General features: G+C 42.1%; 1 protein-coding gene across 1 annotated transcript; it reads right to left on the bottom strand.

Annotated features, from left to right (window-relative positions):
- Positions 1–131: 131 nt before the first annotated feature.
- LOC115364912 (sarcoplasmic/endoplasmic reticulum calcium ATPase 2-like) lies at positions 132–27,547 on the bottom strand. Its single transcript, XM_030059583.1, has 20 exons — positions 26,952–27,547; positions 25,567–25,584; positions 25,387–25,469; positions 22,614–22,718; positions 21,066–21,204; positions 11,979–12,059; positions 11,375–11,460; positions 10,732–11,196; positions 8,883–8,971; positions 7,846–7,948; positions 7,627–7,758; positions 7,413–7,532; positions 6,723–6,941; positions 5,942–6,277; positions 5,417–5,637; positions 4,843–5,045; positions 4,193–4,278; positions 3,974–4,107; positions 3,727–3,844; positions 132–3,231 (listed from the first exon to the last, which is right to left on the bottom strand). The coding sequence occupies exons 1-20, from the start codon at positions 27,067–27,069 to the stop codon at positions 2,962–2,964; spliced, it is 3,126 nt and encodes a 1,041-aa protein (XP_029915443.1). The 5' UTR covers positions 27,070–27,547; the 3' UTR covers positions 132–2,961.
- Positions 27,548–27,746: the final 199 nt, after the last annotated feature.

The raw sequence follows: 27,746 nt of genomic DNA, 5'->3' as shown, positions 1-27,746 counted from the left end.
TTTGGCCAAATTCCTGTTTTAAATCCATATTGGTAGTCATTAAGAATGTATTCAGCGTAATACTTGATGAATGAATCTTGATGACATCTGGAAAGGCATCCTTCTCAAATATGAACAGTACAGAAAACAACTGCATTTCATGTATATCAGTTTTATTTACCTGAAACCACAATTCATGTGATACATTGTACAATCATCTCTGAAATTACAGTACAGCAGTTTGGCAAACATGCCAGTGAATTGGACTGACTGCCTTTCTCACGGTAAAATGTATGCATCACTGCAGCGCTGCACTTCCACCTTCCCAGATACCGTAAAATCTGCTTCAAACATGTTGCACATCTCCGTGCAAAGCAAAACAAAGAGTCTGTTTGGTTTTACATATCCCATAAAAGTATTTCCTTAGGAAAGATGACCAGTATTTTTGAGCTTATTATACAGGTGTACTATTTGACAAATTTCTAGCCTATGTACCAATACTATACATTGCCTATTACACAAATTTGGTAAAACAGATGGCTGCTTCAGAGGACATGCACCATGGAATATTGTACATTTACTCTACCTGATATTAACATCTTAGTCTAGAAAGATGGCATGAGAATTGTCCTCTTCAGGTTGAAGGATAATCTAAGGCTCTTCATGCAGGCGGATGGAAGTGCTGAGGACATGGGACTGACTTGTTTTGAATTGAACATTTAATTAATATCTGTCCATTTGATAAAAATGTTTCATGAATCATAGGAGCCATGTCTTTGATTGTATTTCTTCACTGACATGCAGGTCTTGGAAGATGTGCTGCTCAAAACACACATGCACAACACGAAAACAAAACCTTACAGTTTCTGCAAGGAATTTAGAGTAGAGGTGGGCCTACGCGGCCTTAGCTGCAGGGGAAAAAAGAGAGAGAGAGGGAGAGCCAAATCAAAGGACTGAAATGATTATAAGCCAACGTAAAAAGCATTTGCTCTCTTCATACAGAGAAAACATGTAAAAGGCCATGCCATGTGCAAGCAAGAGAATCATTACAAAATACAAGCTGCAATAAAATAAAGAGACAAATGTTTACAAACAAAACAAAACAAAAAAAAAAACTCCACATCCTGTAATTGTATGAGGCACTCAAAAGTCAGTGCCTCTGCCCGTTGCCAATTCTTGCTGCAGATGGTCCTGCACTCTACAATCAAAAAGAACTGGCACAAGTGATATGCTGCCAGGATGTACAATACCAAAGGAGGCTATTACTACACAATGTGTACCTGGCACTTGGTGACATCAAAGGCATTTTGAAAGAAACCCTCCACCTTGATTTTACTCCTCTCACACTTGTACCATCAAAAGTATAAATATATATATAAAACTGCTATTCCAATTTAAAATAAAACAAGAGGAGCTGTTATTGCTGTCATTTCAAGGCAACCGAACTGTTCGTCTGTAAGTAGCCTGAATATGAGCAATGACAGACTGCAAAGCCAGGTGTGTAACCATGTCAAAGATGAGCGAGCACTAGTGGGCTGTGGGCATGCAGGTCACGTGTACTCACTCTGTAGGTAAACATGTGGAAGGCATTGGAAGAAACAACAGTTAGGTTTAACAAAACTCAAGCGCTCACTGGCCTGGTAATATTGGAGCTGGCATGCAAGAATACCTACCTATGGCTAAGAACACGCTCAAGTCAACTAGTGTAAAGGTATGGAGCATGTAAACAAACAAATCTATACATACAGGTACTACTTTGTGTGCTATATACAGATATACAGACTCTTCCGCCAAGTCTTTTTTAGCCTTCCATAGCACGACCGGGGCTGTGGTGAATAGTCTCTGCTAGCTGATACGTACAAACAAGTCTAAACCACACACCGGTCCCCAAAAATAGTCCATGTTGTGCTTAGCTGATAAGAGTATCAGCTTCTTGGTGCCTTTTTACATATTCAAGTACAGTATGTGCACATTATACATAAATTAGAAAGATTATTATTAGGACTGAAGATTAAGACTGAACCTTGAAAGTGAACCTAGAAAGAAATCAAGACAGAATGTGTTTTCTTGAAGTAAACAAGTTTACCGACAGTCTATATCAAAAATTTCTTTGAATCAAACCAAGGTAACATTTACATCGATGTTCTGTCTTCCCTCAAAGAGCACAGAAAACAATCAAAAATGTAACTAAAAAGTTTTTTAAAAATAACTTTAAAAGGTGTGAGAGGGTTTGAGGCCATGTGTCTGCTGCAAAACAAAGTGGTGCATACCTCAACACTAAATATGACAGTATCTATGAAATGGTTGTTGCGACAAATGGGTAGTAATGGTCATATCAACAGCATATGAGGTAGCTGTGCTCTGCCTAATGCAGAAAAATAATGAATGAACAAGATAGATACACGGAGTTCAAAAATGAAGGTTAGAGATCGGAGTTCATGCCAGGGCAAATATATCCAAGTCTTTGTCCAGATATTAGTGTCCAAAGAATAAATTTGAACTATATGGTCCTCAGAATTACATCCTTTTCACAAACATAATTCTTATCCCCACATTCTGTCCCAAAATTACAAAACATTAATCATCATAAAATAGTGTTAATTCTCTGTACAGCTCAATAGACAGCTCCTACATAAAGGGCCTCTTTGCTTTTTCAAAAAAGGGGATAAAAACAAAAAAAGCTTGATGGGAAATTAGGACACATGGACATAATGTCAGATCTCAGTTCATTACAATAGCCCCCGCCCACCCCCCAAAAAAATAACATGTCAAAGAAAACATAGATGGAATGGTGAAAACATTCGTATTAAAAATGATCTAACAGTAGACAGAGCACGTCTGTCAGAACAGGTGCAAAAGTGTTGACTGGAACCCTCATGATATAGTTGGCGTAGCTGTTCCAAGTTAATTTAATTGTGTTAGACGAGTGTATTAATGTCCACTTCACACTGGTGCACAGGGAAGGTAGTGTACTGGAGTCAGTCAGGGCCAAAACATGACAGACACGTTAGTGTCGGTGCTGTAGATCCACAACACCAGGGGGAGGGAGACGACCACGAAGGGCCAGGAGATGCCCTCCGTGCATGCAGGCAGGGAGGAGCCTTTGCTGGCTGGCAAGTCCAGCTGTTTACCAGATTCAAGGTAGTTCCTGGCCGCAAACTTTAGCAGCTCATCCAGCAGGATGACAGGCAGGGAGATCTTCAGCACCATCACCCACTGGGTGAAGTCCAGAGGAGTGATCTGGAAGATGACCTGGGGAAAGAGCAGGCAGTTGATATGCCATTTAACATGACATGCATCATACGGTGAGAGAGTAAGCGTTACACTTCCATCCATGTCTCTGTCCTTAGTATGGATGGCTCCAGTGGAATAATAAACCTCTAACCCTGGAGTTAGTGCCAGCTTTTAGCTACACATGCTGCAGTGCTACACAGGACCATAAGTGAAGACTCAGAGAGGAGCAGGTGCATGTTTCATATGTATCTGCCCACTTAATTATTCTGCATTTACTTACAGTTACACCCTAAATGTTTTTCACTCCATGTCTGTAATAAAGCCTTACAACCACAAGGGGGCAACTAAAACCAAAAAGTCTGTAGCTCAAGCTGTGGCCTTCCGTAGCTAATTGCATCAGGCATTACAGATGGCTCATTTCTGAGCCATCTTTGCTTCATCTTTATCTCAGAATAAATCTCTCCTCTTAAAATGTGTCATCCAGTCATCAGTGAGTTTGAATGTGACACTTACAGGCAGCGGCTCCACATAGAGAATGAGGAAGTGGAGGGACATAGAGAGGCAGATGGCCCCCAGCAGCCAAATGTTCTCCCAGGGAGGCATACGCAGCAGGGACTGGTTCTCCGACAGACTTTGGAGAGGAGAGGGAAAAGGTGACTACAGATGGCACTTAATTTATTCTGATGTACAGTTTGCCTGTCATCTATTCCATGCAATAATCCCTGCCAGAGTTCGTTCTACCTCTCCCAAAGGCAGTTACCTGTTAAGAGCATTGCACATCTCAATGGTAACAAGCACAGACAGTGCCATGGTCATGGGGTAAGGGGACTCAAACACATGGCAGTCCAGGCCATCAAAGTCTGGGTTGTCTGGAGAGCACTGGAGGAAGTGGCTCTGCAGGGGGGGAAGACAGGTGAGTCAGGGAAAGGCAGAGAGCCGAAGGATGGTGAAGGTTGGCTTCTCAGACATACAGACTCACCAGCTGGTAAAGGGTGACCTGTGGTCCTTCGTCAGAAACTGTAAACCACCAGGCAGCAGCTCCTACAGTGGCAGCACCCACATAGCCTGGGGCAAAGACACCAAAAGTCATATTACCATAACACAGATTACCTGACCAAATAGGTTCAGAGAAGATTGTATGATGGCAAATTAACAGATTCTTTTGATACTATGTTAAAAAAACTGAATTTGGATATTTAGCTACATAACATAAGACAAATCGCCTTAAAGTAATGGTTCACCAAGGTGAATTTGTGTGTGATGTAGTGAGGTTTCCTGTCTGCTGCACACTTCCCTGTCTCCTTTCACACCAATACAAAGGGGGTGGAGAGGTATTTGTTTGTGGAGCTCAAAGAGTCAAAAACTTACATGTGAAAAACATAGCAGCAACAGTAATACAGATACCGGGAAAAATGCATAGATATCCCTTGAGGGCAAAGAGTTTCTTTGGGAACCATTACCCAAAAAATGCCGACACCAGCAAACTGCACCTATCCACCCTCAAGGACAGTGAATTTGGGGCAGTGTTCTTCACGAGGAAATAGTTTCATAGGAAATTTGTGCAAAGTGTTTGTATCACACTCTGTGCACTGACCAATACCAGACCACACTGAGTCAACATTAACTAACCTCCAATGGCCAAGTATCTGAAGAAGAGCCAGCCGGAGATCAGGGGCTCCTTAGCGTTGCGGGGAGGCCTCTCCATAATGTCCAGGTCTGGGGGGTTGAAGCCAAGGGCAGTGGCAGGTAGGCCATCAGTCACCAGGTTGACCCAAAGCAGCTGAACTGGGATCAGAGCCTCAGGGAAGCCCAACGCAGCAGTGAGGAAGATGCTACCAGGAAGAATACTCAAGTTAGCAGCTGTGCTATGGTTTGGGCACAGCGAGGCAAGTCTCAAGAGCTAAAGCTGACAATGATCTGTGTCAAAGTGAAAGTGATTTACGATGGTGAGCATACTGTGACTGAGTGTATTTTTGTTTTCAGCACAGTGAATATTTGTTCATACAAGAGGAAATTCTCCATGTACGAACTTGCAATAACAACTGGTTCCAATAACAACTTAACTTTCCAATAACAACTAAAAGACATCAACACCGTCCTCAAATGTCTTCAAATACTAAATATATGTGACATTGCAAGACCCTGACAAGAGCTGTGGGCTGTGAGTGACAAACTGTTTCCGTCTCATCATGAGGAGACTCACCAGACCACCTCCCCCACATTGGACGAGATAAGGTATCTTATGAACTGCTTCATGTTGTTGTAAATAGCTCTGCCTTCCTCAACAGCGGCCACGATAGAAGAGAAGTTGTCATCAGCAAGGACCATCTCAGAGGCTGACTTGGCCACGGCAGTGCCAGAGCCCATGGCGATGCCAATCTCTGCCTTCTTTAAGGCAGGGGCATCATTCACCCCATCACCTGTCTGTAGAGAAACATTGTCTTCAAGGGGGGCATTTACTGTGCAACACTGGAAAATTAACACCTTCACAGTGTCTGAAGGTTTCAGGCAGTTTAAAAAATTTTAAATACTACTTAGAATTGCATTTAATATAAATTCATCAGCAAAAATAAAGAAACAAAGCACTGGTAATTCTACAGATGGCACACCGTCACACTGTACTAACGCTGTCCTGTATCTATTTATATATGAACATGAAGTTAAACAACGTAACACCTTGGACACTCTGACCTGCAGGAATGCTGAAATTTAATTTCAGTGTTTTTACCATAGCTGTGATCTCGTCGAATCCCTGCAGGAACTCAACAATCTTGGACTTGTGAGAGGGCTCCACACGTGCAAAACAGCGTGCGTGGGTCACAGCTTCACGCTGGGCGTAGGGCGTCAGGTCATCAAACTCACGGCCAGTGAAGGCCATACGTTCGATATCATCTTCCTCAGTCAGGATGCCGATGCGGCGGCAGATGGCCACCGCTGTGCCCTTGTTGTCCCCGGTGATCATGATGACGCGAATGCCGGCCTGGCGGCACAGCTTGATTGAGGCTGCGACCTCTTGTCTAGGGGGGTCCAGCATGCCGACACAGCCTACGAAGGTCAGCTCAGACTAGACACACACAAACAGACATGACTCAGTGTTTGATGTGTACTTGTAGAGTGATAAGTCCAGACATTACTCTGTCCAGGGCAGACACCTAAGTAATGTCTTGAGACTTCTTCCTTAGTTTCACAAACAGCCAAAAAACACACTAAAGGATTGATTTCATAAAGAAAATATGAACGGGTGTGAATGAAATCATCTTCATACATCTTAAGTGATTTTAATGAAGCTGTAATCAGGAAATGGTTGGGATTTTGACTAGCTGATGTAATCAATTTTCTATTGATCATCCGATCAACTGAGTAATTGTTTCAGAACAAACACAATCTAATGCCTATAATGTATTTCGTGCTGTCCTGTCTACTGTATGTGAAGTCTTGTTGTCCTACCAAATGTCACAGCTTAAGTTTTCTTAAAGTGTAAAATAATGACAAATGAAATGAGAGTTCACCTCATACTCGGAAAATTTGGCGGTGTCAGACAGTATCATGTCCTCCATCTTGGGTGGGCTGTCTCGCGTCGCCAGGGCAAGGCACCTCAGAGTGTCACGGCCCGTCCCGTACTCACGGATCACAGACAAGATTTTGTCCTTGATGCCTTGGCTGAGGGGAACCTTGCTGTTGCCCACTCTGACATGAGTGCATCTCTCAATAACTCCCTCCGGAGCACCCTGCGAGGCACAACAGAAGGGTGTGAAATGAAATGTGAAGAACATGTCAGGAGACTAATGCAGAATCAAAAGTGGGGCTACAGTAAACAGCTGAAATGTTTTGGATAGAAGCCACAAGGAAAACAAGGAAACTGCGCAGTACAAACTTAGAATACATTTTGCATGTCGAAATTACATTTTTTTCCATTCTTGTTTGGGTTTGAAGATTTTGGTTTGTGTTCAGTATTAAGTATTGTAATAGTGGCTGCATGAATATGGCCACATCAGTCTATAAATTACATGTTTTCCTAACAATGACAAACACCACAAACAACAATGCATCTTCAACTTCATAAAAGTGTAGTTATATGATATGAGTGCTGGAACTAAACAACAGTGCTTTTTGTTCAGTTGAAAGACCTTTATAGCCTATAAATGATCAAATTCATTTTCATTTTTTTCCACATCTGCATAGGAACCCTGTCTGGATACCTTTACAAACATCTTGCCCATGGAGGAGCGGGATTTGTTGGGGGTGCAGTAGACAGACATGGACTTCCTGTCTCTGGAGAACTCCAGGGTGAACTCCTTCTTCATCAGCTGTTTGATCACCTGATATAAAGACAGAGACAGACTAAGAAATCCAGCTGAGGCAGCTCAGAGGAAATGTGCAGTGTGTCGAGTTGAGGGAGCTGATGCCACTCACAGAGTTGCATGCGTTGGCTCTGTCAATCTTAGACAGGTGGTGGATGTCTGTGTCAAAGGCGTTCATCTTCTCCACCAGGCAGGTCAGAGCAGTTTCTGTGGCCTCGCCAACCTTCTCATACACACCCTTAGCCTGATAGCAAAAACAGACCAGTTAGCCACCGTTACACCAGATTACACTCTGTCCAAGTCAGGCATGTGGAGCAGGCAGCGTTCAAACCTCATTGAAGTCCAAAGAGGAGTCATTACACAGGGCACAGATGGTGGCCATTTCAACCAGGGCATCATACTGGGAGGATTTCACTTGTTTGCCATCGTGGTAGCTGAGGAAAAGCACAGACGATCAACCTGGGTGACTATCTGTTTGTGTGCAACAAAGTTAAGAAAAAATATTAACATCCTTTTAATAGTAATTTACACCCTTCTTTGCCACATCCATGTCTCAGTTCTCAATTGCTTCTCCTTCTTGTCTAAATAGAATAAATATCATAATTCCTAATTGAAAAAGTTAAATGTTGCATTATTTATTGATCCTTTAATTATTTACTTTTATGGTGGTGAAGAGAGCGCTGTATCATTTGAAAGAGATGCAATGAAAGATTCCATACTTCCTCATCATATTTTTGTCTTCAATATATCAATCTATATATATCAATCTATATTCCCTTGAACACAGCATAATCTATTTAGTTAACCAATCACTGAGCCAGTTTATATGGATAAAATTCTATGATTTCATTATTTTGTGCGTCACGCACAGCAGTTTTTCATTGATATGATCATTTAACCACTGGCACGTGTGCGTTAGAATGCACAAACAATGTATTGAAATATTTTTTCCATCTTGAGAGATTCATATCAAAGTTTAACAGACATGCATAATACATAAACCAGGGTTTTGAGATTTCTGGGATCTGTAGCTTAAAGTTTCTCCACCAAATGGGGTATTGAATGTAACACAATTCACGGGTGCACCATGCCATTGAGATGGTCCAAACAGGCACAAATCACAGTCACCCATGGCAAAACAAATAAATAAATTTTTTAAAAAATCAGAGCACGTCTCTGGGTAACATCACACCCACAACTGCACCTCTCCTCCCAACATGGTGCAAAGCAAATGACCAAGGCAAGGAGAAACTACCACATTGCTTCATGAAAATGTCCCACCGCCAGTGACTGACCGTGTTTTGTGCAGTGTGCAGGTAAGAAAAAAAGTACCATGAAAAAAGTATCAAGTATGGTTAGGGTACTCACACTTCTCCTTCAGGTGCATAGGTAGAACCTGTGATGGTGAACTCTGCCAGAGAGCAGCTGTCGCCTTCGGATTTGTTAACAATGAACATCTGGAGAGCAAAAGACAAGGTGGGACATTACAAAGATGAATATGAACGTTCCCAAAGCAGACAGCATGTGATCAGATCAACAGTGTGTGAATCGACTGCGAGTGTCTTTACTGCCACAGCAGGTGGCAGCAGAAACCACAGATGTCCCCAGTGAGCATGAGCAGCGACAACTATTAAGATATCAGATCAGCCTCCAGTGTCTCTGTGAGGGCCAAGCTGGGTGGCCTGCTGCATGCTGTGAGAAGAGGGTGTTTAGTTTCCCTCCATAAGTAAACTGCAGAGGCTACCAGGGAGCCAGAGTAAAGAGAGAAGTGGTGCCCAAAAGGAAGAAGCTACAGGGCCAGGCCAACTCCCACAGGAAGCTTCCTTCCTACTGGAGAATACACACACATGCACGGATGCACACTTGCACACGCACGCACACATACATACACACATACACACACACAGCTAATCAGAGGGACTGCCTACACAGACTAACGTCAGAAGAAGAGTGATGACAATCAGTAAAGACCCCCTCAAGCCAGAGGCCGCACTTCAAAGACTTCTGCTGTTACTGTCTGATGATTTGAAGAAAATGGACATTCGATTAGGCTTGTTTTTGGCTCAGTTTTTCTGTTCAGTTTAAGACTTATAAAGCTCTTCTATCACACAGACTTTAGCCTGTGTGGACAGAATGAAAACAAAGACATGTAGAAGATACGCTACATGCTCCTGTTGGCGGTGTTTGGGGTCTCATTTCATACTCACAAGGTTACATTACACCACTTGATGTTGGCACTTTTATGCAAAGCCATTTATGGGTGACCCATGCATAAACTGAGCCCCTGACCCTGGCAATGCTGGCACTAAGCTCTGCCAAAGAAACCAGATGACAATGATCTACCAACTTAGATAAGTCAGTGTTTAATGAAGGTCACAATACGGGTGTCATTGCCTTTTCGCCTTTTTTTTTTCTTAATGCTGTCCTAAAAGCAAATGCATTGTTTTTAGTGGTTTACTTCTTTACTTTACAACGTGAATCACAATGCCTCATCAAAAACAGCAGTAATTGCAGGATCATTGGGTTACTGAATCATCGCAAGTGTAACATGAAGCTTAGTGTGAGGTCCCAAATAAAAACAGACCTAAAAAACTGTAGTAAACTGTTCGATAAATAATGTAAAGTAATGCCACAAGTCCAATTCTAAAAGCGGCTGAGCCAACAGTTCTGAGGAAATCAATGCAAAGGCAACAAAGAGGATTAAACTTTAATAAATGCTAAAATGTCCTGATAATGTGGGGCCGAGCGGCACCAGGGTGCCACTCATAGAGTGGGAGGGAAAGGAACTACAGACTGCTTTGCAGCTTGGTGACGCAAGGTCAGTTATGCAACAGCAGCACTGCAAGTCATCCAGCAACTCAATGTAGATTAGAGCGACTGCAGCATGTTGGCTCCTTGTTAAACAGCCTTTATTCTCTACCACAAAGAAGACTGCACTCTCTTTTGTTACACTGACAATCTTAACCAGAGAGACCTATAGTAACTGAGTGTGTAGGGGTTCAGTATATTGCTAAAGGGCACTTCCACAGGACACATGGCTTAACTGCAGCAGGAAGGGCACCAGTGGCTTTTTGGTTAAAGGGATGGTATCTCTAACCTGTGGACCACGATGTTCGATTATTCAGGTATTACAAAGATAAGAAAGCACACAACTAAACCGCTCAGTGCACCACCAACAATGTGAGTGTGTGTGTGAGTGAGTGAGTGAGTGACTCACCCTGCAGACAGACATCTGGTTGGTGGTGAGGGTGCCTGTCTTGTCAGAGCAGATGACAGAGGTGCAGCCCAGGGTCTCCACGGACGGCAGGCTGCGCACAATGGCATTCTTCTTGGCCATGCGGCGGGTGCCCAGAGCCAGGCAGGTGGTGATGACGGCAGGCAGACCCTCAGGGATGGCGGCCACAGCCAGCGCTACGGCGATCTTGAAGTAGTAAACAGCACCACGGATCCAGGAGCCTCCGTGCACGGGGTCATTGAAGTGCCCGATATTGATGATCCACACAGCAATGCAGATGAGAGAGATGACCTTTGACAGCTGCTCACCGAACTCATCCAGCTTCTGCTGGAGGGGTGTCTTCTCCTGCTCGGTGGCCGCCATCTCATCACGGATCTTACCGATCTCTGTGTTGACACCGGTGGCTACCACCACACCCACAGCCTTGCCAGCAGCAATGTTGGTGCCCTGTAAACAGAAAGCACATACATGCTGGAGCAAGTACAAATGATAACATCTCATGTAACATATCTCTAAATAAAAACAGGCAATATTTCCCCTGAAGTTGTGCGAAGCCAAACAAACGTGGTTCAAGGTCAACAAGAGGATAAGTGGTGTCTTGTGGAGAGTTGAGCCAGCTGCTTACAGAGAAGAGCATGTTCTTCTTGTCCTGATTGACGGCACGGGGGTCAGGCACAGGGTCGGTGTGTTTGATAACTGAAACAGACTCGCCTACACAGAGAACAGAGGGCAACAGGTCATATCTATTTGCATATGTCTCTGCACAAAAGCTCTAGGAGAAAGCACAGACAACACTCTCTACAGAGGGTCCTATGGTGCTAATAATTCATGCTACCTGGAAAACAGAACAAGGAGCAAATGTGGAACTTGAAGCTGAAAGCAAGAATGGACATTTGCAATTATTCTAATTGATACACCCTAACTCTCTTTCACATGCTCACTAAACTTTCAATTGATAAACACATGTGCTCATGGGAAGAAAGTCATAATACAGTCAAAGTAAATCAGTCTTATGAGTGATGGAAGTGAAACCTATGATTAGAAAAGGTAGTGTGAATGTAAGTCTTGCCAAATTACAGCAATGTAATTTCTATTAATTATCCAAGATTCAGAGGCATAAGTTAAGATATTCAAAATACTATGTTATCAGAGCAAAACTAATTGTGAAAAATGTCTTAACATAGCTAATGTATGAATGGTAAGGCCAGTAGTCAGCAGATATGTCTTACCAGTCAGAATGGACTGGTCTACCCTCAGAGTTGTTGATTTGATTGAACAGATACGGATGTCAGCAGGCACCTTGTCTCCAACTAGAATTAAACAAAACCATAAACAGAGATAAAACACATCAAACAGGAAATGACAAAATAAACAAAACATACAGAAACATCAACAGGGGAAAGACAAAAGAGCATAAGAGTCTACTTTTCAAAGCTTACAATAATGACAAGCAGCAGACTTTGTGGTAAAAAAAAAAAAAAAAAAAAAAGCTCTATTACAATCAATGAGCGTGAAACAAATTGCTTTTCCTGTGATCATAAGGAAAATCAAAAACAGCAGTAATCCTGCCATTCATATATTGACGTAGATATTTGCATAGTACACAGCCCTGTGTGGCCCAATGAGAAGAAGAGCCTGAGACCAACAATGCCAGGGTCAGGGAGTTTGATTCCCACTGAGCCCACCCATGCTAAAAATACATACACTCATGGTACTGTAAGGTGCTTTAGATTAAAGTGTCCTCCAAATGGCATTTATGTTACTGCACTTGACTATAAGCTAAATGGTGACCTAACAGATGAGGCATTCTGCGTTTTCTGCAGTCAGTCACTCAGCGTCGATGGAAACGGAGGAAGCACAGCTCACTTCAGGACTGGCTGCTGTGCCATACAGCAACAGAACAGCACTACCATCGCTGTAGGGGAAAAAAAAGAAGGAAATGGAGGACTTGTGAGCCATAAAAGGGCTGTCTCAAAGGAAAAGGCCAATTTGGGCACATCTGAATTGCAGTGACCCAATTCAGCTTCCTAATAGTACATAAAGGCAACAGAAACTGGGGAAATGGCTCAGGCTATGGCACAGATCCTTGTGTGTCATCTACATATAGGCCTACTTGTTAAATGCTAATTGTGTCAGAATGATTTGAGAGACCTCAATCAAGAACACGGTAGGCTCACAACGCAGAAGACAGACTCAACTGAGCGGGAATCTCACAAAATAACAAAGCCGAACATAACGTCTAATCTTCCTCTTAATCAGGAGAAAGTTGAGATGGAAACTCCTTCCCCTGTGTGGGAAAAAAGCATGACTGGTACATTTTTTTTGTCTACATTTTCAACATTAGGATTCCCTTTTGAGGGAAACACATACAGTAATCTAACCCTCTTGTGCCCTTGAGAAATGGGAGGGGGAAAATAGCATCAGGACCAACAACGCATGCAGCTAAAAATGGGAAAAGTATTTCAATATGTTTCCCAATGCGCTGATCAGGTTTAAATGTGGACACATGATGGCAGCTGTTTCCTCATCGTCACCACAGTACAGGAAGAGAAGGGGATAATACCAGCCCCTGTCAATCAGTGGAAGACAAAGACACAACAGAGAAGTCTCTCAGACTAAACTCTCAGAAGTCACACCACTGTGTCAGCATGCTAACCCTCCACTGACAAGTTTATGTCTCTAAGCTTTCACATATTTCTTACTTAAGACACAAGATTCATCACAATTAAGTGTGTACCAACAGTCTTGGTTCCCTGAGTTTTGACACCCCACCGGGCGAGACGGCCCAGCCAGTAGTTGGACGGGTATCAACTCATTAGATGTACCAATAGCGGTGCCAGGAACTCTGATCTATCAGTGGGCATTTGCCAGTCAAGAGAGACAGTGACAGCTTTTCTGAGAAAGACTTGTGTTGAGCTCAGCTGCATCTTTTACCATCTAAATGTGGAACAACAGGCGCAATGGAAGCTTCGTTTCTGAGAAGACCACACAACAGATGTAAGGAAGCAGGGTTAGGGTCAGCTCACTTTCAGTTCAAACTATAAACCAAGATTGCACTTCATTCACTGATGATAGAGCTTGATATGAATCCTTTTTCAAAGAAAGAAATTTTCAATATTCAACTTATGATGAAAGGTCCCTCAATTGATTAAACTGGAAGATAACTGATCTCATCTCTGGAAGGATGAAAAGGATTGTCTTTGGCTAGACCACAGGAACAAAACATTAAAAATTTTCCATAGAAGAGCTTTACAGCTGCATTCTTGATGGTTGCATAAGACTTCCTGTGCAAAGTCATTACTTTTGAAGAAATGTTGACAACTTAGAGAGAGAGAGAGAGAGAGAGACAGAGCACTGAGCCAAGAAATATGGCTGGAGGGCTGGGTGCCTATGGTGTTACGTGCTGATATTATACAAAAGACCAAGTGCTGAGTGATATGGCTAGCTTTGTGCAACATGTGCATTATCCTTAAGTTGTGTTACACTGCAGGCCCGCCCCAGATCAGGTGTAGATCATCTGTCCCTTAATGTCAACATCCTATTTGGTAGCAGTCCAACCATCTCCTCAAACAAAGAGGTGGAAAACAGTTCTTGAATTTTCTTAAGTGAAAGCAGCAGTGCCATAATAGAAAAAGTCCTGCATTCAACATTCAAAGTATAGAGATATTAGCAGTAAAATGCACTGATAGTTAATATATACTGAAAAATCTACCCAAGTATTTTTTTGTATTTAAGTACAAAGTAGCAGAAGTAAAGAGCAAGCACCAAAAAACTGTTCAAGTACTGTTATTTCCCAGCTCTGCTTTTTTCACCCCTGTGCTTGCAGTGATACGGCGCTGCCAATATGACTCCCAGAGGTCCACCTTTCAACAGCAAGCAAGGCAGTCACGGCACCCAAGCCGCCAGTTTTGACTGGCACCTGCCTCTGCTGCGTATTAGGGAATGGCGTGCGGCTCGGTAGGCTAGGCTTCCTCGTGGCCAGTCAGGAGGCTGCATGTGCTGATGGCAGCTGAAACAAAAGGCTGAGCTCCTGCCATGTTGAGGAGGCTATTTCAGAAGCACAGTCAACAGGTGACACATGCGGCAGCTTTCCAACGCAGCTTCTACTGCTGCTCTCACTGGCTACTTTTACACACACAAAATCATTTACAGAACAACAGTCTGGAAGATGGAAAAATACTAGCCCTCTATGGCTCCCTCTTCTCTGCTTCATATGACAGTTAAAGATATGATAAACTGGTTTGAACCAGTTGAAATGAAGCTTTTGGCAGTCTTGAGTACTGGAGTTACATTTCCATGAGTCAGAGTAATCATTAAAGAGTATATAATCTCTGTACTCTTTTTCTCATTTGCAATTGCTTGAACAAAGCTGTGGTACCAACTGACAGACCCTCTGAAGTGCATATTTTTCCACGGTCACTTTGATTAAATCAGCAGGGTGATTTTACTATTCTATTAAGTGGTGCCTACCCAAATAATTGGCTTTCATGTGACATAGGTTGACTGCAAATACTCAACCGGAATTGAAAAAAATAAGGAGCAATATAAGCTGGGTCACAAATTACTACTTGTTCAAACTCACATGCGATTAAGGTGGATCCATGTTATGAATGGTCTCTATTAATGTAAATACACGACTTTGTGATTAATACTTTGACGTAGAGCATAAACGCACTAACATGATCAGAATATGGTTTCTGCTTCACTTAAATTGTTCTAATCACATTATAGTTATGTTTTCTGTGCGCAAAAAATGCAACAATATAAAAAACACACAATATGAGCTGGAACACAGCTACAAATAAACAACTTGTTCAAACTTAAATGCAATTAAGGTCTATCTGTGTTCTGACTAGTCTTTATTCACGTGAGTACACCACGTTACTGTGATAATGGTTTGACGTAGGGCTTAAGTGCACTGACGCACAAAGAATATCATGCCTACGTGGGTCCTGCGCTACTTAAATTGTCTAAATTGTATTGTAATTGTATTTTTTTGTGTGAATGTAAACAAAGTCACTGTGTGTAGGCCTAACAGGGCAGGAAACCTGTTTTGTGTGTTGGTTTGAGTGGCTAGTAAATAACAAAACTCACCAGTCAGTTCCACTGTTTTACTAGCCAACAAGAATGGAGCAGGATCTTTAAATGATGTTTGGTTAGCAAAGTGGTTTGTGGAATTACAGCAACAACAACAAAAATAATATAAATAAAATAAAAACATACTTGAGCTTAAATTTACCAAGATTTGTCTTACCAAGTCTATGCTATGGATTCATATATGTGACTGCTGACTGGAGTTGATGTTCACCTCTGACCTTGGTTATGTAAGCACCATCTCTCCACTTCCCCCAGAGATCCATACTACATCTGTTATGCATCTTAAGCAGCAGATTGGGCATCTACATAGCAAGCAACTGTTTGAGTTGCCATAGTAACAGAACCTGTCCCAGGACTGCGAAGCTGTTTGTGTCAAGATGAACTGGAAGCTTAAAAGGCAAATGAAGCTAAAGGCAGACGTAACATGAACTGAGTACTGAAATCCAAATCTTATCCGCCAGAATTCCTCATAGATTTTTATTCAACAGAGGTTTCACCACAGCCTGTGCAGATGTGATGCCAAAGGAAAACACGGGTGCAAGGATTTGAACAACTTTCTGTTTTTACAATTTACCAGTAAAACATACCTTGTGAAAGTGTAGTGCATAGGCATTAGAGAAAATAACTATTTTAGAAAAATGGAAATAAATGCATCATACCTCTAACGTACTTGCAGTTTTAGAAATATGATAATCACCATATAAAATATTTTTATTCATTTTATATAAAAGAGGTTAGCTGCAAACGTCCCACTTATTATTCCCTGTTTATTATGCTGTGTGATGGCGGAGGCTGCAGTGAGGATTAGAGACACAGAAACAGGCATGCACACCAGCCTATCTTTGGTGGTGGTGGTGGTGATGGTGGGTGGGTGGGGGGCTCATAGGGGTACTCGAGTTTCTGTCACTTTCCCCTCATGTCTTAAGGTCACTACTTTCAGCAGTGGCCCCTCATAACACTGTGCTGACCTCACATTGTCCCACCTCTAACCAGACAGCATAGCACAGATTCCCAGCAGTCAATGCATGCTGCATAGGACTCAAGGTTAACAAGACTAGCACAGTGGACTGCATCTGCACTGTCTGTAGAGAACTAGCATGAGCTTTATTAATGGAGGCTTGGTCCCGCTGTTAGCTGTACTGGAGGTTCATTTCACAAAAAGCATTTAGTGAATACTTTTATACAGAGACAATAACCGGTACCTTGAAAGCATAATTGTGTTTAAGCATGAGTAGCCCAAGTGAAGACTGAAACTGTAGCAGCTTGAGTGTCATGCTCCACTGAGTTACACAGTACAGGAATATTTAGGGATGTGGACTTTGTAAACCCTGTACAACAGCATCATTATGAATCCCACAAAGAATTCTGGGCAACATGCGCCCACAAGCACTGTGATTGGGCAGAAAATTTGTTGAAAATACATAAAAACAGCCATTATATGTACCCTCACCCAACCAAACTATAACCATAACCACGTGGGTGGATTTTGTCCTCAACTCTGGTGGAATTCAAAATAGCGCTTAACCATACACCATCCAACCCAAGAGACGGTTGGGTCTTGATGGTATATGGCAGGTTTTGATTCAAACAAAACACTGTCAGGTGCTTTCACCTTCAAACACAAAAGAGACCTAGTCAGTAAGGTGAGCTGTAGTGTCCCTCCTATATAGTTTTGCATGTACATGGCACATGGTCAAGAACCACTGCTGCAAAGACCGTTACTACATTTGAGTTTTGTGAGCATCCAATTAGTCCTTGCTTAGTCAGTAAGGTCGGCCCATTCTGGTCCATCTAGCTGACAAGCCGGAAACACTGAACACCTGGCTGGACCAGAGCCTCACCAGAAGACTGTCCCTCGGTGACAAAAGACGCTTGCCAGGCCACACAACATGCCACACGCTATCCGTGGTGTCTGGAATCTCAGTGGAGGGTGTGGGTGCTGATGGGTAGGGTTCCTGTGCGTAGGGCTCGATGGGGTGGGATTGTTATCCACAAAGCACTTCCCTATAAGGCCATCTCACTCTCCACACAATAGGAGCAGTTAAGAGATCCTCCCCTTTTATTACCCCCCACACAGGCTGGTATCACTACCAGACTCCACATGTTCACATGCGGCAGAGAACATACCCACTCAGCTCTGTTGCTCTGAGAAAAGGCAGACATCCAAATCACCAAGTCCTCGACACCAAACTGTAAACTGGCAACATACAGTAAGTCCTGTGTTATGACCTGGGCAGCAACCCAAACTTTTTATCCACTGGATACTGTAGCTGGGGAACTCCAAATGTTACCAGCTAACATCATTTTTTTTTTTTTTTTTTTAAACCACACAAGTGGCTTGTTGAGTTAACTGACTTACCAGACACAGACTTATCAGCATTTGGCTGGTGGCATTTTTCCATCCTGATTAGTAATCATGCAAAGCTGCATCAATTTCTCTTTAGCTTAAGTTTTGAGTGTAAAAAATGGATGATCAGTGTTATTCAGTAAGACCCATAACATGAATCCAGATTTCCTGACCTGGACGGCAGTAAATTAGCAGTTAGAAAACGCCCGGGGTTAGTTTTGGTGTGCCACTGCACCATTAGCCTGAGCCACATTGCTGTGAAGAAAACAGCTGAAAAAGGTCCTTTATCAACCCTACAAGAGCAGTCAGAGAAATGGACAGGGCTGCAGATCAGCCTGGTTAGAGCAGCCCAACGTCTTTTTGTTTCATCTACTAAGATGAGACAGCCCAGGCTTGAAAAGGGAAGGCTAAGTCATAAAGATCGAACTGCTGCAAGTAGATAATAGTCTAGTAGAGAGAGAGAGAAAAAAGAGAAATGCACTACACAGACAGGCGATGAGCAAAACAAATACTCCACACCCAATTTCCATGATGTTAAGCACAGTTGAGTGAGCAAGCCTCTTAAAGCAGCGTGTCTATTTCATCAGGGCTGATGGGAGCTGAAGGTGGGAGCAGGAAGCAGCATTCAAATCCACAGCAGCACCCTGACAAGCAGCTCCACAGCTGAGCTGCTAGCCTATTCTTCTCACGGCTGAGCCAGCCACAGAGGGCTTGCGCCTCTGTCCTCTGCCTCAGCTCAGCAGCGGGCTGGATAGCATGTGCGTCATCACATTGCTCGTCTGCATGGCAGGGGGTCACTTTGGAGCTCTGGGAAAATATTATTCATAAAAAAGGAGGCTGACAGGAACCACTATGAAGGAGATTTGGAGGATTTGTGAAGTAAGCTGAGCTGATGGGCTCATTCTGACTGCAGGAAGAAAGCATCCGGTTTATTGTCAACTGCGTTTCAGTATAACTGCTGACAGCAAAACGTACGATGACCTTCACCCGGGTTGTTTAAATAGCCAGGCATCTATACATGTGGAGAACCACATGTTTCTTTTTAAACCTAATCTAAACAATTTAGCTCACTAAACTTATTTTCATCAGTGACACATGATCAAAAAGTCATGATTAGCATTCAACGGAAAACAAATTATATATTTTAAAACAACCACAGGGTTACAAAATGGGGTGAATTTTCCTCCTGATACACTCAGTGCTGCATTTGTCCTTGTCAAGGTTACTCCAGAGTCCTGCTGAACATTGTCCCACATCACCCACTGTAACAACGGTTCAGAGGGCAGGCCGGGAAGGGAGGGGGCTGGGGGGGCAGACACCTGTCATCTTCACTACTGTCACTCCCTACTATAAATAAGGTATTCCTTAATCTAAACAGCCCTATGACAGCTAAAAATAAAACCTACCACTATGCACAGAAACACACTGCATCGCCTCCGTGGCTTGGGGTTAAATGGAGTATCTTGATAACACTGGTACTTCAAGGACTCCCGCATTCCACAACACAGCCGTCTCTGTTCATCCCTCTATACGGCCATGTGTGTATGCTGCAGGGGAAAACAGTCCTTTCAAAGCCAAAGTGCTGAATCCTGATACTTCGAACTTCACTTAAGGATACACAGTGAGGGGATCACAGCAGTGTTGATCACTCCAGTGCTCATTCAGATGCTGCACTGCAAGAAAACTGTCTTTTGAGTCAGGAGGCTGCAGCTGAGGATGTGGCAATGTGTAGCACTGCTGGGAGCAGCAAACCTCAGCTGAGCCTCATCCAGACTGTGTGTGGACACAAGAGGAAAACACACACACACACACACACACACAGACACACACACACAGCAAAATGGGCCTCAATATCACTTGTGCCCAGCCCTTTGAGACAACAGGTTAATAGGAACATCTCAAAATACACCAATCTTGTAGGGTGAGTCACCTCTGCAGTGGCACTTGGGGAAGGGGGGTATGAACTAGAGCTTGTGCTAAATGTAATCCATGACCATACCTGGAATCATATGCTCTGTTAAAAATAGACTTTACCTGAGGCAGAGCCAAATGGAAACAAGAACTATCCTACCATAGCACCAAGGCTTTTTGATCACCAATGAGATATGAGATAAAATAAACCCTCTTTTACAAAGAAACAAAAAATTCTTGATAGTAACTGCAAAAGCATTAAATCGCTAATTTTCTGTGTATAACAAGGTTTGATCTTGTTTGGGTTTGTTTAGCTCATGTGATATTCAGATGGTCCTTTTGCCTGACGTAAGTCTAAGCACCAAGCAACATTTTAACTTTCCACATCTTAAGGATTTGCCTGATGCTGTTTGCTCAGCAGCCTCAAGCTTAAGGAGGAAAAAATTAGTATGACAGTTAAATATGGTTGACTTCCTAAATCACCAATATTACCAGCAACCACCACAATAGCTGTGACAAGGGTTCCCACTGTGGCCCTGATGTAAAATTCCTTGGCTTTTCCAAGACATTTCACGACCACATCAGAGTGCCTCTATGATCTAAAAATATGCCTTCCTGGTTTGTTAATGAATTTCAGCTCAGTCATTTGCTTTCCACTCCACTTGTACAAAGCCTTGATATTCATTGATGTCTCCAGATAATTTAGTCAATTCTCTGACTTCCTCTTGAAATTCCATGATATTCCATGAATTCCATTACTAGTGGGAACACTGAATCACAAATATTCCTGCATCTCTAGAACAATCATGTGTGACAAAAAGGGCTAAGTAAAGAAATCAGAGGTACAGAAGATGGGTAGAGAGCATTTCTTCTGTGGACCAAGGCAATTGTTTGGAAAAATTTTGACACACACATATCCCAGTCCATTGGAAAACACATAACAAAGGCCAGGTCAGCTTACCAGCGACTTCCACAATGTCACCAGGCACGATGTCTTTGGCCTTGATCCTTTGGACAGTTTTCCTGTCCTGGCGGTACACTTTACCCATCTCAGGTTCATACTCCTTAAGGGCTTCAATGGCATCCTCAGCATTACGTTCCTGATGAGTGGAAAAACAAATTTTGGTGCCAACATTGTTTAACTGTTGAAAGTTAAAGCGTATCAGATGATAAAATCACATTAACCAATAGTGGCAGCGCCAACCTTAATGGCATGCAGGGATTCCCCTTTGAATATGCAGTGGCTTCATAGTGAACAAGCTGGATAAAAGAACTCATAAAAGAACTGGATAAAAGATCTAATTTTACATTTATGTAGGCATATTTATTTTTGCATTGTTTCTGATAGCCAGTTTTGGTTAGGAAAATTAAATTGTGAAGTCTGCTGCTGGGCAGCTTTCAGGAGCAAAACATATCAGATGTGGCCAAATCCATCATTTCCTGTTCACTATGGTAACTTAGGGTTTACAGGAAAAGCATTTACTCTGTCTACAGCACACAGTTGTTTAGTGATTTTTTGCTCAATTTACAATGAGAATAACTTGCGGTTTATTTTTAAAATATTATTTTTAAGCCATTATGAATTTCAGTAATGTCTAGGATGTGGTCAGAGACAAACATCTGTCACCACCTACAGCTTGGCCCTAGTGACCAAGGTCCAATCCCACACACACTTTCCCCACTGATGCTCATCTTGACTTCATTCTACCAAACTTCTTCTGAGAAAAAAAATCCTTGAGTCAAGTGAACTGCCCACTCATTTTTTAAAAAAAGAAATAATCTAACCACAAGAAAGAAAATAGCTCATTGATTGTATTAGCCTGATAGCAAAGTGGCTTACAGATTAAGACCAGCGATGACATTTAGATCTTCCAATTACGGCAACAAACAACAGACTGTTTCCTTTCCAGATAATCAGGATGCCTACATGGGTATTAATGCGTTGCAACAATGAGACAAAGTCAGCTGTTTCAACACTAGTCTACTATGTTAATGGATATTAAAAATGTTACATTTTCAAACCAGGATAAGTTGTGACTTTGGTACATGGAATGTACTTTACATCTTTTTTTCTGAAATGTTATCATTGACCCACTGTCTGGACCAGTCTTCATCAGCGAGGCTTTGGCTCCCAATTGAAAAGCAAATAATGTTACAGAGATGGCAAAAACTATAGATCTTTAATGGGCGAGCGCCACTGATAAGCCGATCTGAGATAGGTATCTTATCTCTCTCCACTTAATGAATGTTGATGACTATCCAGGCTATAATACAACACTGCTTTCCACATCCCACAGCAGAGACGGGTACTGAAATACAATACAGTATTGCATAATGAAATGCGATTTCTTTCAACAAAGAAAGGCAGTGAATTTTAAGTAACAGAACTGAGATGAAAATATTTCATCATACCCAGACCTATTCCACAGATACAGGAGATTTAGTGGGATCTAATTTCAGTGTCTGCAGCTAAAGGATACAGCATGTTTTAGATCTAGAAGTTTCTCACCTGCCACACACCAACAATGGCGTTGGCTATAAGAATAAGTAAGATTACAAAAGGCTCCACAAAGGCTGTGATAGTTTCTTCTCCCTCCTCAAACCAGGCCAATACCTGAAAACAGTACAACAACATGTCATTATTTATTAAAAGACATCTCAAAGAACATAAAAATGATCCAGTATGAGAGGCATCAACATTTACAGATGTGAACATCAAAAAAAAAAAAAAAAAAAAAAAAAAAAAAAAAACGAAAAAAAGAAAGAAAAACGTGCAAATTACCACATCCAGTTACAAAGGAATGGGGACTGTATATGAAAACTTAAATCCTGAAAAATCAGATCCCTGACTGTTGTAAACGTTCATGTTGAAAAGTCACAAATTATGAGTTTAAATGAACTAGACAGGTTTTCAGCTCTTCCACAGGCAGTTTGTTTGGGGGGAAAGCAACACTTCTTTCCAATAATGTGATGGTTTAGCTGTTTGCTAACAGTCAGAGGCACAATATCAAAGGCAGAGATTGTTTGTTTTTAGTAGATTAGTATCATCCCACGCACTTCTTACATAAAAGTTAATGTACTGTAATAAGAGATCAGCTCATGCAATTGCACAGCAACATTTCCTCACATATCACATTCACCCTCAACACACAGGAGATAAGTACGTTATGTAGCAGTGTTAATGAATTTCATCCAAACCACCTGACCACTCTGAGCAAAATACAGTTACTTGTAATGTATTAATTCTGTTCACTGTGAGCAAGTGTTGATATTCCCCTATGGACATTTGTAATTGTTGACTTTTTAACTGCAGATTAGGCTGCAGTGAATAGGCCATATGGAAATGAGTGGGAATGCAGCTGGACTGTAGACTCAGGAGTGCTGGGCTTAGTATTCAGGCTAGGACAGACTTATACCCATCAGCAATGCCTGAGGAGTTGCCTCGGCATTGTTGCACAGCTTACTAAGGGACCTCTTACTTGGACAATGTTTTGACCATAAGACTCATTTTGTGGGAATGCTGTCTTATAATTGTCTTTTGAGCCACAGCCATTACTTAATGTCCCACAATGTAGTAAAGCAATCAGCCACAATAAGACCTAACTGGCCGCACTTGATGCCAAAGACCTTTTCAATGGCATAACTCAAATGGCAAGCATAACTCTTAATAGTTGTGTCAATACCCAACAGAAACATAGGCCTGAATGTTGAAGTGGCCTGTCACAGTCCAAACACTCTCTACTCAATGCTTCCTCAAGACAGAAAAAAGGCATACTCTTGGCCTCCCTCACATGCAGATTAAAAACATTTATGAGAGATATCTGCATAATGTCTTACTTTAAAATAGGAGCTCTCTGTAAGTACCAGCAGAATTATGCAAGCAGACATACTGACAACTCATTGTTTAATTTTGGTTAACTGCTGAATCATGCTGGCCAAAAATTCAGTTTTTTTGGTTTCCAACTACAGTCACGGCCTTGTTACACTTCATCACACCTTCGCCTTATTATTTCACTCCTGGAAAAACTCTGTTGTCCAAACTAGATTACAGCACTGCTAAGTAGAGCATGATTTTTCTGATCTATTCACTCAACAAAGATCATTCATGGAGAGCAAGGGGTGAAAAATGTGCACAGATCTAAAACAGAAACAAGTAGTATGGGAAGTATGCATGAGAGTGATGCAGCTTATGTTGAGGTGGGGTGTGTGCATTTGTCTGACTAGTGCCCTCCCACTCAGGGTCAGGGCCCAAATTTGGTCCTGAATGGTGCTCTGTTGCCCTGTCAGACAGCCGCCACTGACACCTCTGTATCACCTGACTGGGCACTGCACACTACATACCGGCCCTCCTAGCTGACACACACAGACAGAGGGGCCTCAATTATCAAAATGACTACTCAGGTTCCCAGGATGCCATCATTTCATAGAAAATAAAAAAGGAAAATCTAAATTTTACCTTAAATTTTTTGAAAAACACAATATTTTTGCAGTGGAAGAGGTCATAGATGAGGCTGCATTAACTCTAAATCCTACAAAATGAATTTTCCAGTGACTGAAATAGCAAACCAAACAGTAAAGTTCAGCTATTACATAAGACCTAAAGGACACTACACTTTTAAATTAGCACTATGCCACTACATTGTGACAATTCACCACCATATATTTAACCGTCTAACGCTGTAATGACGAGTCAGAGGTATGAGAGAGAACAGGGAAAGTCATTGCACAGCAAGCATGCAAGATGACTTAGACGTCTTACTTGGCACATGGTGATAGCAACTCAATACCAGCTACTGCTGTTGTCACCATTCCTCAGACAGGTCGCTAGCCTTCTCAGCTGTTTGGCTCCCTAATCTGTGAGTGTAACCCCAGCTGAGCTAAACAAACTGAAGACGTTCACACTTTGCCACTATGCAATGCATAAACTTTCCTCTGCCATTCATCACACCGGGTTTAATAATAAGTCCACCTGTTGTTTGACTTCATATTATAAAATCTTTCACCCAAGGGTGGAAAGCTCTCTCTCTGCAGTTGAATCCACCAACTCACCTTTAAATTCCCTCAACTTTTAGGTTATTTCTACATCGCCTCTATTACAAGGTAAAAAACAGAAAGTAACGAGAGAGTGATGGTGTGTAACTCATCAAAATGCAAGTTTCACTTGCATTCAATAAATCCAGAATGACTTGATGGATTAAGAGTGTATACAATCAATCAAGCAAGTATACAGTGATTAGTCTAGCAGCACAAACGGAAAGAAAAATATCGAGCGATATACTTACAAAAGATATACATGCGGCCAGCAGAAGAATTCGAACAAGTAAATCCTCAAACTGTTCAACAACAAGCTCCCATAAAGATTTTCCTACAGAAAAGGAGAGTTAGTAAAAAAAAAAAAAAAAAAATCCATTATAGACACATGCAATCACATGAAGACTAATGATTTCAGAAACAGTGATTACCTTCCTCTGCTGGTAACTCTGTGTACAGGGGTGATGAATCCAGGGGCATACAGGAAAATAAAGAAGAAAATGAAAAGGATAATCAGTGGTTACATAAAAAAAAAAAAAAAAAAAAAAAAAAAAAAACAGTCAAGACTTAACTTTAAGGATCATGTGTGATTATGTGTTCCTGCTTCTTGTACACAGAGCACTGGCTCCAGAACAAAAGAGAAAGCCAAATTCGATGAGGTTCTGCAAAACTTAGCACCCAAAGCACAGGTTTACGACAACACCTGCACATTCATTAATGATGATGGAGTCAGAGAGCCACACTTATACTGTAATCACTAAAATTAATTGGCTACGGTTTGTACTGTGTTGCTATAATTAGTGATATAACGGTAAATAAAAATGTGGAGATGCTTCTGTTTGACAAACAACCACTAATAGGTGCAAAGCTCTGTTAAATAGAATAAATTTAATCTTTTTACTTTAAAAATCCAGTCTTCAGATATCAGTTTAAAACAACCTACTATGACGTATAGCGCACGTTTGAGTAGGTAGGTAAGGTGGTGAAACTGTTCTATGAATAAAAGTAGTAAAGCAGTGTTAAGTGGGTTTACCATCCATTACGTGCGTGGTTATATTAATATAAAACAGCTGTTTTAAGCCTGGGACAGAAGAGCTTAACTTTGAAGGATAATGTTACTTTGGTGATCCTGTGACCACTGTTCAGTGTCAAATGCCTGTTGGACCTGCACACACGTGGGCTGTGTTTGCTCTAAGCAATGTTCATCAAGTTTACTACAATATCATGTTCAACAATCTTACAGTGGTCAGCAATGTTACCATGGTAGCAATCATATCCAACAATGTTATCATGTTACCACGTTCAACGGCGTTGGTACCATGGCACTGTGCTCAACAGTGTAACCAAGATATCATGGTCAGGGGTATTTGCTTAACGACGTTACACTGTTGGGTGGTGTGATCATGATACCATGCTCAGTAAAGTCACACATTATGCAACATTACAGTGCACAACAGTGGTACCATGTTAAACATCACAGTGTATAACAAAGTAACCATATACTGCATGGCTGAATTGGGTCTGGCGTTGGTGATTTCAACACACTCCACAGTGTTTAACAATGTTGCAGTGTTTTACTGAGTGATTGTTTGTTATATTGTATAAAACGAGATGGGAAACCCACGAGGTCATCAGTGATGACGTCAGCCAAATCACTACACGAAGCCGGCCGGCTAATGTTGGTGACATTTACCCCATATACAGTATACACTACTCCCTCTGACTGTGTTACACTGGCAAAAAACACACATTTTGCAAGCGTTCCCCATTCACAACAACAGTGTTAGTCACACACTTTGGTTTTTAATTAGCATACCGTTTAGGCCCCATTTTTCCCTCTGTCGTTTCACCTCGTCCAAGGCAAGTCCTGTGCTTTCATTGACGCAGAAATAACTGTAAACTTCTTCAACACTCTTCGTGTGAGCGTTCTCCATGGCGGACAGTCGACTCCTACCCACACGGCTTTACCGACAATACTCCTGTGTTGTACACCCCACCGGCTCTTTAAAAACACTCAGAGCAAGAAATAGTTTGCCAACTGACCGACGGGCATTCACACTCGGGCTGCTATCGACGGCTACAGACCGTGAACTGGTGATAACTGAGACGTGTCCCCTGTCCCCTGGCTAATTTTTCTAGAGGTAAAATCCGGGGAAATATTCGGTGGAGCTAGACACCTCTGCCCTCTCTCGACAAAGCTTACTCTGAGTGTCCTTTTATCTCCAAAAATGGTGGAAAGGAGTATGCAGCAGTGGCCCCTGATGAGGACTGCATTCGCCCAGTCCGGTGCTCTGTCCTAGCCGTGCCGTGCTCTGCCTCACCGTGGCGCAGCTCTCAGTGGCGCTACACCGAGCTGATATTCCGGTTTTATCAAAGCGCCTCACTGCTGCCCCTCTCTTCTGCTCTGCATGTGGACTGATACCATTGGACGAAAGGTGTCCGTTACGTTCAAACAGGGGGAGACATGAGGAGAGAAAAAAAAAAAACAGGAAGTAAACCTAGTGGGACACACTCGTGTATTCCCATGCAAACCACGTACTTTTGTGTCGTCAGTAGTTTGAATTCTTGTAGCCTTTTCTTGATGTTATCACACCGGCTTCGGCATGTGATC

This window comes from Myripristis murdjan, chromosome 9, assembly GCF_902150065.1.
Source record: "Myripristis murdjan chromosome 9, fMyrMur1.1, whole genome shotgun sequence".
NCBI classification, from domain to species: Eukaryota; Metazoa; Chordata; class Actinopteri; order Holocentriformes; family Holocentridae; genus Myripristis; species Myripristis murdjan.
Note: the sequence above shows the minus strand (reverse complement) of the source record. Positions and strands in the feature narration are given on the sequence as shown.